Source organism: Glycine soja, chromosome 9 (genome assembly GCF_004193775.1).
Source record: "Glycine soja cultivar W05 chromosome 9, ASM419377v2, whole genome shotgun sequence".
NCBI classification, from domain to species: Eukaryota; Viridiplantae; Streptophyta; class Magnoliopsida; order Fabales; family Fabaceae; genus Glycine; species Glycine soja.
Window position 1 is genome coordinate 5,038,447 of NC_041010.1, and position 12,817 is coordinate 5,051,263.

The 12,817-nt window shown below is 32.1% G+C and overlaps 2 protein-coding genes across 2 annotated transcripts; one reads left to right on the plus strand and one right to left on the minus strand.

The window, feature by feature from the left end:
• The first annotated feature begins 1,707 nt into the window (after positions 1 to 1,707).
• On the plus strand, positions 1,708 to 3,006 carry LOC114367203 (transcription factor bHLH146-like). Its single transcript, XM_028324341.1, has one exon. It carries the CDS (start codon positions 2,091 to 2,093, stop codon positions 2,712 to 2,714), a length of 624 nt encoding a protein of 207 aa, XP_028180142.1. The 5' UTR covers positions 1,708 to 2,090; the 3' UTR covers positions 2,715 to 3,006.
• A 5,870-nt stretch (positions 3,007 to 8,876) lies between these two features.
• On the minus strand, positions 8,877 to 11,198 carry LOC114425862 (nifU-like protein 3, chloroplastic). The gene is made up of 4 exons (XM_028392825.1): positions 11,100 to 11,198; positions 10,850 to 10,970; positions 9,760 to 10,055; positions 8,877 to 9,353 (listed from the first exon to the last, which is right to left on the minus strand). Exons 1-4 carry the CDS (start codon positions 11,196 to 11,198, stop codon positions 9,162 to 9,164), a joined length of 708 nt encoding a protein of 235 aa, XP_028248626.1. The 3' UTR covers positions 8,877 to 9,161.
• Between the last annotated feature and the right edge of the window lie 1,619 nt (positions 11,199 to 12,817).

The window sequence follows — 12,817 nt, forward strand, 5'->3', positions numbered from 1 at the left end:
TATGTATTTAATTTAATCATAAGTTCAAAGTATGCTACTTTTCTTAACCAATAATCATATATACTTGCTCTCCTTTCCTTTGACAATACATCTTCCATCATAAAAGTCAAATTCAGATTTCATATATACAATGGTGCATTTATTGACAATTCATATAAACTAGTATATTAAATTCAAAATAATTATGATTTTTTCTCAATATTTTTTTCATAAAAAATATCAAATTTCATATTATCATTCAATAACAAATTATACCATCATACATAATAAATTTGTTAACTTAATTATAATAATTATTTTAAATTTAGATAATATAAAAAAATCATACTAATAATGTATAAAAAATAAAATCAAAATTTTATACTTATTTAACATTTTTTCTTTATTTCTATTTCTTTTTTTTATCACGTCATGACTCCTCATATATTCATCCTTTAGCTTCCTTTTTTTTTATTCCTTTGTTTCATCCAAGTTGTGTACTCTGCTCACCCCAAAAAGTGTGGAATTATATATTTTTTAATTCATAAATATACCCAACAAAAAACTACAAATTGATAAGAGGCTAGGGTAATTAATTAAAAGAAAAACGCATAGAGAGAGGAGGGGAAAAGGAGTGAGTAGTAGGAGTAGGATGAGCTGGTTGATTTGAAATGAGAAGGGGAAAAACTTGTAAGTAGGGGAGACCCTGGAAGTGCAAAGAGAAAGAGTACCACTTAAAGGAGTTGGAGTCATGTGAGGTGCATTCATAGTGGGGTTTTGGTGTTTTTGTTTTCTAGTGGCACATGGGAGAGACTCCGTTCTGTGGGTAGTTGTGAAAAGCAACATGCATGTGAGGCCATGTGCCATTCAAAATAGACCACTTCCACTATTTTGCACCCACACGTACACATTTTCTTTTGTTACAATCAGTTTAGTTAACTAAACTGATTGTTTTGGGGTTATAAATTTGACATGGTGATCAGAAAAAAAACAATCAAGAATTTGTTAGTTTGAATTGAAAGATAGCAAAAAAATAAAATAATAGAATAAGATGATATTCACATTTTTATATTTTACTTTATATTTTTATATTTTTGTTCAAAATTTTCATCTTAATTTACTTTTATTAATTCTATTTCTTTTCACTTGGAGCTTAAGATTAAAAGAGAAAAGATGATGAATTTGAATTTTTCCACTAATATTTTAATAAAAATTAACAACTAATATTAGCTATGGAAAAATTAATATTGTGTTTGAATACTATATATCTTAAATAAATTCATATCCCCAAAATTATGATAGAAAATTGAAAAAAGTACTTGAAGCAACTATTTATTTTGAAGTGCAAAACTTGATTTTGATATTAAATTTGATAGAACTAAAAGTTGATCCAAACAGAGTGAGTGACTTGGGTCTCAAAAATTTATTAGGATGTCATAACATGCCTTAATAGTCAAATTAGAATGCAAACAAAAATCTATCAAGAAGAAAAGTTTCACGTCAAGAATAAGATTTCAGCTCACATTCTTGTGAATGAGATACCTACAATTGTACCAACATTTATTGGCCATACACGTACACATTACACGCTCATATCTTTGTGTTGTACGTGCCTGTGCACACTGACTCTCCCTATAATCACTCTCCCACAGAAACTCGTTTTCTAGGCCTGTGGTCTTCTTTTTGTGCGTGTGCGTGCGTCCATACTTGCTTCGCCTAGTAATTATTATAATCCAGTTTCCTTATCACTCCAATTATTCAATTACATGGGGCCTCCTCATGTCAAGGAAAAAATTAAAATTTTATTTGCTAGTGAACTTCACTTCCCTATAACTTGAACTATCTTCAACACTAACTTCTCCTCAACCCACACCATTCCCCCTAAAAGCTTGTTTTTGCCTTCTTCTTTCTCCTCAACATAGCTGACAAAAACAACCACTTCCTCTTTCATTGTTCTCTCCCCCCACTTTCACTATACCCCCCCTTGCTTTACTTTGCATATTTTGCACCCTTTTAACTTCTATTATCACTCACAATTCTTGTTCTTGGTCTTCTTCCTTTTCTCATCCTTATACACTTCTTTCTTAGATTGTTCTTGTTTGGATTATTTCATGGAGGGTCAACCAGCTAAAAGGAGACGTGTATACTCACTTGAACCAACTAAAGTGGAACAAGCAGCGTTTGCAAGAAACTACATGAATTGTTTGGTGCCAGCATTGATGAAGATCAAGGAAAGATCAAGCACTTCAGCAGAACAACATAGTGTTCATTCATGTGATGATGACAATATTCAGAATGTTGTCAAGTATGAAGTGGACATGGCAATGGTGCGCTCAGCCCAAGGGTATGCATGGAGCAATGCTTTAAGTGTGAAGCTTCAAAGGAATAGAGTCAATGTAGATTGTGACACCACTAGCTTTGGGGAAGGTTCACCATCAAGGGTTTGTGGCCAAAACTATGAAATGGTGCCATTGAGTAATTTCTCTTCAAACCCTAGTTTGAAGTCTAATAACAAGTGCAAGGAAATGTCTGAAATGAAAAGGGGTTTGAGAGAAGATGATGATGGTGGTGGTGATGAAGATGAAGTCATCAAGGGCCAATTGAAGAGCCTAAGAAGGTTGATACCTGGTGGAGAAGAGATGTGTAGTGAACAAATGGTGACTGAGCTACAAAGCTATGTAAGCTGTTTGCAAATGCAGGTGAACATTCTTCAGTGCCTCGCTGAGACACATTGAATATTGATTCATATATGATGCTTTAATTTGCCTTTTCCATAAACCCGTTATTACTATTATGTATGTGTTCCACATATAATATATATTGTCAATTATCAAAGCAACTATATATTTATATAGTATGCTGTACTCTTTTCTTTTTTATTTTAAATATCGTGTATATATTTTTCAAATCTGTTAAGGGGGCGAAGGGAACAAAATTAAGGAAAAGAAAAGCTAGAAGAAGAAAGTAGCAATGCTCTCCAATTAATTATTTACAATGCAATATAGAATTTTAGTTGTTTTTATCTTATTTTCTCCTAATGTGTGTGAATGCCGTGTATAAGAGGGACAATGCAGTTTCGTTCATTTTGATGTTTAGTTAATTTTTAATAATAAATATAACCGATACAGTTTAACTCAGACAGTTAAAGTTATTGTAAATTTCAGTGACTCTCTCCAATTCTTACTAATAAAAGAAATCATAAATACTAATATAATATGTTAGAGGAATGAAAATTTAATTTGACGGTTTAACTAACTGCTGCGGACTTTATTTTATTCGCATTTAGTTTTTAGATATTCAAGTTAACGAGTTGACACACGCAGTATCGATCATATATGATTAATCTATTCAGAAAAAATAAAATCATATGATTAATCTTCTGCTTTTCTTTTCCCATGCCACTACCACCATTGTTGGCATAATTTACGCATTCTGGGACCACAAAACATGTGTTTCATTTCATGCGTCATGAGAAGAGGGGAGTGGAATCTAAAAGTCGGTCTACTGAAGCTTCTTCTGAGTCACTAAGTTTGGCACTTCAAACTAGTCAAATTGAAGATATCTTCACTCGTCAGTGAAAAAATATTGTTTTTAGAAAATTACACTAGCGTATAAGTACAATTTTGTTAATCATTGGGTTTAGACAACATAATGATTAACAAATTTCTATTAAATAAATGACAGTAAAATAGATTGATAAAATTAAGAAATGATATGCTTTGTAATAAAATTCCAAAGAATGAGTTTTAATTTTTTTTTTTTTGTTTCACCCACTAATTGTGAGAGACTAGTTTTTTTTTTTTTTTTTTCTAAACTTAACTTCCGACAGTATCATTTATCTAATATAAAGCAAAAATTATTAGACTATGTCACATCAACACCCTATATGATATATAAGACTATGACGTCTATTTTTTTTTTAAATTATAAATTTGGTCATCGATTTATATTTCAGTTTTGGATTTGGTCCCCAATAATTTAATTCACGAATTTGGTTCTCCTATTTTATAAAATCGTGCAACATTGATCCCTCAAACCAGACGTTAATCGTTAACAAATGATGTTGACTGTCACATGTTACATTCTTATTAGATGATGACTGTCAGGTTGATCAATGAAAACAGTAATGCATTTTATCTTTCCTGGAGTTGACATCCAATCAGAAAACATGACATGTAACAGTTATCATCCGATAAGAACGTGACACGTGACAGACAACTAACGGTCAACGTCTAATTGTGACTTTGGGGACCAACATTACACGATTTTACAAAATAGAGAACCAAATTCGTGAATTAAATTACTGAGATACCAAATCCAAAATTGGATCGAGGATCAAATTTATAATTTTGCCATTTTATTTTTGTCAAATCACCAATTTTGTTATGGTGTCGTAGCCTTTATACATTCTTTAACACAAACCGAAGACAGACTTTTGGAATGAAAACCTCCTTCACACAAACACTCCTATTGTGACCAAACCTAGCCCCGGTTTACATGTGTTAATGTTTATAATCCACCAACGTTCGTGATTTCCCGATCGACTTGTGTTACGTAACTAATATATTTTACCAATATTTATTAACTTAAGTACAATGACTGATAATAAATCTTTAAAATTAATAAGTAGATATATAAATATAGTAATTATTAAATATTAAATTAAATAAAAACTAATAAAATTTCACTATAGCGGTTAACATTAAAAAAAATTCCTTTTTCTTTGTTTTCTTTGTCTCTTTAATTTGTTTCATTTTCTAATTAACTTTATTTTTCTATCCATCTTTTCAGCAAATTATACCCATATGTCTCCTAAACAGAATTACATTTGATACCCTTCCCTCTTTTGTAATTACTTTGACTTTATTTTTCCATAGTTCTTATATGAGTATGAGAAATTTGGAGAAGTAGGTATTAATGGGAAGCTTGCGTACACGCTGTTATATTGTTTACATAAATTAGAGAGAGATTTTCGTAGGGTCAGGAATGTTAGGGGGGAAGGGGGGTGAAATTAAATTTCACTGGGTGTAACTGCAATTAATTGCACTTTAATTTCTTTTTCTACTCTTCTTTTTCTCTTTTCTTTTCAATATTCAGAACAGAAAAGCATATATATTGCAAACACAAAATATATATAATTAATAATTTCCAATGTAATCTTAAATTAATAATGCTGGGACTTTAAAATTTTATTAATCAATAGAGATATTAATTAATGAATAAATTGACAGTTTATCTATTTGAAGAATGCCTTTTCATATCATCAATTTACATTCCACTGAATCAAAAAAGTATCATCAATTTACATTAACTTATTAGAAGTGTATGAGTTGGGATAAATTGATTTAGAAATTAAATATTAGTGTTTTAGATGTCATCAGTAATCCTGCCGTCTCAATTTGGATTATATATATAAGTGTTGAACAAGGAACAATATACCTTATGAAAAAACAGAATTTATTGGGGAATATTAGAGCAACCTCATGTAACTTAACGTGAGGTATGCTCTAAGAAACACGAGAAGTTAACCATCCATGCACGTACAAGAATCACACACTGATCAATAGAAGAAAAGAAAATGGTATAAACGCCAGAACAGCAAACACATACAGAGGCAATACTAGTAGATACAATGTTATACAATATGTTGTTTATAGGCCATGATGACGACAAATTATTACATGCTGCAGCATCACCATCACCATGATCCCAACCAATATTATGGTCACTTTTAGAGTCTTATAATTCCTTTAATTATCCTTGACATTTTTTTTTAATTCTTTGATCAATTAACGCTCTCATAAATTTTCTCATTTGTTATTAGTTGTCTTGAAAAATACTAATAACAAATATTTTTTTATCATAGAGTAAGGATTCAATAAAAAAATTATTGAAAAACCAACATAAAATTTGAGTATTTATTAAGAATTAAAAATATATTTAGTCAATTTATAATTATATATGTTACATGAAAAGTAATTAGGATCATGATATGATGATCTGGGATCATATAATAATTTCTCCATAATAAAAATTAACATATAAAGTCACGTGGGACTTCCCTTGAGCAAATGTTGATAAGAGAGTTGAATACCATTGTTAAGGTTGATGCCCAAAATGTTTTGTCTGAGGAGAGTACAGAGGCACACTGCAGCTTCAAAATCAACTAGGCCCGCGATGAGGCTGCAGCAAGGAGTAACTAGTGCTGCGTAGCAAATTGGCGCATATGCTTAGTTTGAGTTCTTCACGTGGGCAAGAAGAGGCTTCTGAAGTGTTAGAACCATCTGAAAGGTTGATGGGCCTGGGTCTGGGCCTGGGCTTAGGCTTTGGGTTTGGGTTTGAGTTTGAGTTTGGACCAGGGCATGGCCCACGAGCAGAGACAAGTGGAAAGAAGAGGAGGTTCAGTGTGAGGAAAAGGGGAGACATTTTTGGAAACCATAATCCTCAACTAGTTAATTACTTGTAAATATTAGTTAACTACCAAAGCTTAAGAGAAGAGTGTTTGTGTAGATGGGAGTTATTTGTAGTGTATGGCGATTTATATAAGTGTTCTGGAATGCCAAGTTGGGTCATGAATTGTCTAAGAACTTATTGGAGCAATAATGATTAAAAAGTTAAACGGGTAAAAAAAATTGTTGTTAGGCTTTTTGTTTTTGTTTGACCACATATATTCTCTGAAGGAAGCAATCCTTGTTTGAAACATGTAGAACCACTATGAGCAATCAATTCTCCCTTTAAATATTTAACTCGATTGTATATATAGAAATCGAACTTAAAATCACTTGTTAATTTAATTATGATAAGTTCATATTAATTCATCCATGCCCTTGTGTTTATTAATTGAATTAGAATATACATGTAAAGTTATGTGGGAGTTGACATCATAAATCAATGAGAACCATATATTAAATTGTTGTCATTACAAACGACTGTATTTCACCATAAGATCAACGAAATCGCCTATTTTTTCAAGGACATACATCCCATTATAAAAAGAAAAATTACAATTATACATGAAATTTCTTTATATCTCATTTTCTTATTTCTATATTTAATCATTATCATATTTATTATTTTTTTCCATCTATCTTTTTATTCTTGTCTTATCAATCCACTCAAAATCTCTTTTTTTATTCTTTTGTTATCAATCCACTCAAAATTAGGGTAGATATGTCTTTATTTATTTGAGTGAATATTAAAACATAGTTTATGACTCATAATTTACTTTTTAAAGATAAAAATAATCATCTAATAGACTATCAAAGTTATAAACAATGAGATTAGTTTTTCTATACATTGAATGTAAGAATTAAAATGTCTTTATGTTATAGATTAATCGCAACGAAATTCCAAAGATCTCTGCACAATCAACTGGTTTGGGGAAGTTAATGCTGAAGGTGAAAATAACTAACAATAAATGCACTTTGATCCACATGTAAATTAATGAGTAATAATAAACCAATAAACACTACAACATTTTGTACTTTAAGTAATGCCCAGCACGCTAAAGGTTAGAAAATTGTTGCCTAAATATAGACTTGTCAACAATTTTATAAATGTTGACAATCCTTGCCAATTAATATTAGGCAACATTTTAAACCCATTGATAGCGTATAGGGCATGCTTTTGAAACCGCTGATGTTTCAGTAATATATTTGGTCTTGGTGCTTGTACTTTTAAATTGAAGAAATTAGTTCTTCATATAAAAGAAATATGGCTTTCGTCCCTCATCTCTAACTCCATTACTAACTGCATTGACATGGAAAACAAAGTAATTTTGGCAATCTAAAATACATTTTGTGTCACTTTTTAATATTCCTAAACTTGCCTATATAATGCCATGAGATGAGAGAGACCATATTCCCAAGAGCAAGCCAACTATATGGGTAATTTTAGTAGACAAGGATAAAAAAATCATTCCGACCTCTCTTGAAAGCAAGAATAATCCCTATCAAATAATTAAGCTAGTTCTACCTCTTCCACCTGCTCAGGACCAAACTTCATCTTTAGAGAATTCTCCAACTCAATTTATCCAAGCAACAGAGTGATATAAGGTTAGTCCAGTTGTTTGGAAAGAATGAAAAGAGAAGGAAAGAGAAAGAGGTCACAGGTTTAAATCTCTCAACTGACATTTCTAACGAAACTAAAAAATTAACGTTTATCTAAAAAAAAAACTTATTCAAGCAACACAGTCTAGTTTAAAAAATACAGAAGCATCATTAGAACTTGGAGAGCTAAATAGGACAGCTCTCTAAACAACTTACTTATAGAGGAAGTAAAAACTTTTCTAGTAACACACAGATATGTTAACTGAGTTCACACTAGCAGTAGCACTACACAAGCTTTTCAATATACATAGATCCATTGACTGAGTTCACACTATGACCCGTGTTTTGAGACAGTACTATGCTTGAAAGAGAAGTATTTATGCTTTCTAAATTTTGCTTTGGCTAAATAGCCAATTTGGTCATCGGATGTGTTGAAGCGTTGTCACTATAGTCCCTAAAAGTAATAAAACTCAAAAAAGGATTTCTGAAAGTGCAATCCATCACTCACTTTAGTCCAAAAATTCAGAAAACCTGTGACTTAAGTGTTCATATTAACATACTTTTAAAGACTAAAATGACAATAAGTAGTTGAGTTTTGGGACTAAAGTGACAACATAGAAACTTATTTTGAATTTTATTACTTTTAAACACTAATGTGATAACGCTTTACACATTCAGGAACTAAAATGATAGTTTACTCTTCTGGTTTAGATGGTTGTTATTCACAACCACAGTTGGAGCAGAGCCATAACAAGGTAGCAATAAAGAAAACAACATTATGTTCACTCAGTGCAAGTTGTCATTTCCATTAATTTTAGCTTAGTATCTGTTAACCTTCGACAACAAAAAGTCAAAATCCTTGATTTTAGTATTTGCTCTTTTGTCATACACTAAAGCCATGTCAAAAAAGATACAAGTATGCAATGGACTGCTAAGACTGAGAGTGATATAAGGAATGTTAAATACTTCATTCTGAAGTGAACGGAGGAGACAAACATTAAATCCTATAAAACTGAGTAACTGACACTGAATTTGTTTTCCTAACAGAAGTTTACATGTTCTTTCTATGGATGGTTCCAGTTCATCTTGTAACAGATAAATCAAAATATAAAAGAACTTGTATTGTATGTGACATCAGTCTATTAGCTGCACAGCTGCAATAGCAGGTATCTTATCTCTCAGCTTCTGTGTTAAGGCAACACGAACTGTTGTAACCCCAGCTGCAGGTCCACTTAGCCGAACTTTGACAGTATAATCCTTGATCTGAACAAGCTCTAATATTCCTCCCCCGGTGCCAACAAGGTATGGTCTAATTTCAGAAAGAACCTGAAAAATTAACAATATTGTAAGATTTAGAATCCTGATGCAACAGTAAGTGCTCACTAGTAACATGAATCCTACAGCTTATAGATACATTTGTTTTATAGAGAATGTATACAAAAAAGCCACTAGAAATAGATGGATTGGAAGATTCATTTAAGCATTTATCTTCTATTCTAGTTCTAGGCATAAATGTTTATGCTACTATCTAAGTGATTGAAGAATCATAGAAGCTATAAGAACTTCATCATGGTTTTGAATAATACACAAACCATTCCTTGCCAAGCTGATGAGTATGATACTTAAAGAAAAACATTTAAATCAGATCATTTAGCTTTTACCCCATACTTAAAATCCGAAAGGCCAATGAAATTATGGAAATGCTAGAAATGATGCAAGAAGTTTTCCCTACATTTTCAACATTTTCTTCGGTTAACTCAAGACCAGTCTCGGTGTCCATTATCTGCTCCACTTCCAAGATTTCTGGAATCTTATCCCGGAGGCGAGTTTCAATTCCCATTTTCAATGTCATAGCTGAGCTAGGACATGATCCACATGCCCCTTGCAGCTTGAGGACAACAACAAGACCATCTATCTCATGTAATGCCACATTCCCTCCATCAGCCATCAAGCCAGGCCTTACCTCATCCAAAACCTTCTCCACATTCTCTTCTGTCAGTGGCAGGCCACACCTTGGGGAAACAACTCCTGCAACATTAAAATGTGAATGCCACTTTCCAAGCTACTTTGATGCATAATTGGAATTTGGAAATATATATGAAGTGTTATCATGAAATAACATTGTTTAGGATATGTAAGATTGACTTGGTGGTAAAGGGTGAAGGGAGGGATGATAGATGGGGGATTCGAATATGCCTACTAACAATTAACACATGCCGGAAAAAAAAGGTTTAAATATGTTTGAGATCCCTGATATATATCCAATTTTTGTTTTGAGTTTCTGATAAATTTTTCCATTATTCCGAGTTCCTGATATATTAAAAGTTTTGTTTTGGGTCTCTATCGTCAATTAAGTGATGATGTGAGCTCTTCCAACATATATCAGTCGTTGAGATGGTACCACATCATCACTTAACTGACGACAAAGACTTAAAATAAAAATTTTAATATATCAAGAATTCACAACAACGGAAAAATTTATCAGAAACTCAAAACAAAAATCGGATATGTATTAGGGATCTCGAGGACCTAAATGTTATTTAAGCCTAAAAAATGAAATAACAGTGTTCACACTTTCAACCTCCATTTCTCCTTTTCCCATTTTGCATTTGGCAAATTCAACTTTCATTTCAATAATTCACACTAACTAACCAACTTCAGATTTGCAACATTAATTACAAATTTGTTGGAAAACATTGATGATGTAAAGTTCTAGTACTCATTTGGCATGATGTTAGTGCAACAATCAATGTAATCAACTACATTCAAATTTCTAACTGATGAAACTCTTGAAGAATGCATTCATTGAGAGTAAGTAGCACCTGCTTTGTTTCGTGGCGTACGACCCGAGATAAGGCCAAAAAATTGTTTTATATTGATTTGGTGACCTCTGATAAAAATATTCTCTTTTGATGAAAATCCTCTGGTATTTGATACTGGGTTCTAGAAAAAATAAAATTTGAGTCACATAAGAATTTACACATGCCCATTACCAAACTAAAGAATCCTAGTATAACACAACACAACAAAACATAGGAAATAACAGGAACAAACAACAAAGTGTTAAAGTACCTTAAGAGACAATAATCTATGAGTTGGATAAAGCATTGCATTTGTTCTTGTTGCCTTGAGGCTTTGAGTTGTTGGGGTTGAAAGTGCACGACTCAACATCTAAGTCTGAGTGGGGAACCCAGAAAACTACCATAAGATAAATGAGCAACAGCTGAAACTGAAATTATTTTGGTTTATATAAAAAAATGTTGTCTCATTTTTGGTTTTTGGATGAAGTTCAGTTCTGATATTAGTAGCAGCAAAGGAGACGCTGATAGCTATCGTTTCTTCATTGGCTGACATTGATTCTTTGTGATGATAAAAGAAAAAAATAAATATAAATATAAAGTCACCTAATGTTTGTGGACAGAACTGAAACATGCAAGCCACGAAAAGAACCCTTTGTGACAGTTAGATTGGTTATAGATGGGTTTTGGGCCTAACTATCATCTGAATTTTTTGAGCCCTTTACTATGTAAGCCCAAGGAACTTTTTGGGGGTCAACAGTCAATGCATATAACTTGCAAGTTGAGCAACTACTTAACACAATCCATTTTTTGCTTGGTGCACTCCAAATTTTCTAATATCTCCTTTCTACCCTTCTTTTTCCAAGCAAAAGCCTAGTTACCTCTCTCCCACCACCTCCTCCCTAAACCTTCACCGCATGCGACCACCACCACTCACCCCCTCTTCCCTCCTTGTCATGTCGCCACCTCCTTCCACCAGATCCACAACTCATCACCCAACCATGATATATTCTGTCAAGCACCACCACAATCACCTTTGCACCACCTAGATTTACGCACCCAACTGCCTCCACCCCACTACACACCAAATCTGTGTGCGACTTCACCTCATTAACTATGTGATATAGTTGAGTTGAGCTTTATGTGCTTTCCTTCATTTATGCTTTATATTTCACAACTGGTTTTGTTAATGATTTTTTGTAAGGGGATGTTTGGAAAGATTTTTTTAAAAAAAAATAAAATTCTTAAAGAATCTTATAAATTGATATGCTTTTTTTAGAAAACATCGTGAAAAAATTAATAGTTTTTTTAAACTGAGTTTCTATATAAAACATTCCTATAAGAAGGGTTGAAATATAAGGTGGGAAAACATATTGTATTTGTGATAATATTTTTAATTTTTTTTAAATATATCAAACACATTTGAAATATTATCACATTACCACCAAGTGCGTGGATTAAAAGGTGTGAAGTTATTTAAGTTTAACTAATGATCTCGAGTTTAAGACTTATGTATGTAATTATCGTCCGTCCTTCTACTAAAAACATAATTTTTAAGAATATAATTCTCAAGAATAGAAAAGGATTCTAACTATTAAACACACTCTTAAGATAATGATTAAAGACTAAAGAATAAAAAATTATTGAAAAATATAATATTTAATGTAATCAATTTATTTCTTTCGTAATTTTTAATACTATTTATTAGTTAACAAAACTGATTACAAATCGTCACTGTGTATCTCTCTAATGTCATGACAATTGACAAAAAAACAAAAGACCACAATAGGGAAAAAGTTGTAAGATGATGAATGAAACTGAAACTTTAAGCACAGTACAAACTAACAAAATAATGAAGATAAGGACGGTTTTAACAATAGTCCCACGTGAAGTAATTTAAGTCCAATCAGTACTGGCTATCTTCCTAAGGCAGGCAGGGATAAGTAGGTCAAGACCAGAATAATTAGTTGAAAGAAAACGTTAAAACGTACG

Bases quoted from the DNA above. Each gene is read 5' to 3' on its own strand.
- LOC114367203 (XM_028324341.1), top strand. From the start codon at position 2,091: ATGGAGGGTCAACCAGCTAAAAGGAGACGTGTATACTCACTTGAACCA.
- LOC114425862 (XM_028392825.1), bottom strand. From the start codon at position 11,198: ATGTTGAGTCGTGCACTTTCAACCCCAACAACTCAAAGCCTCAAGGCA. The intron at 10,971-11,099 runs GTACTTTAACAC...TATTTTTTCTAG, and splicing joins ATAGATTATTGTCTCTTAAG to AACCCAGTATCAAATACCAG. The intron at 9,354-9,759 runs GTAGGGAAAACT...TTAATTTTTCAG, and splicing joins CCGAAGAAAATGTTGAAAAT to GTTCTTTCTGAAATTAGACC.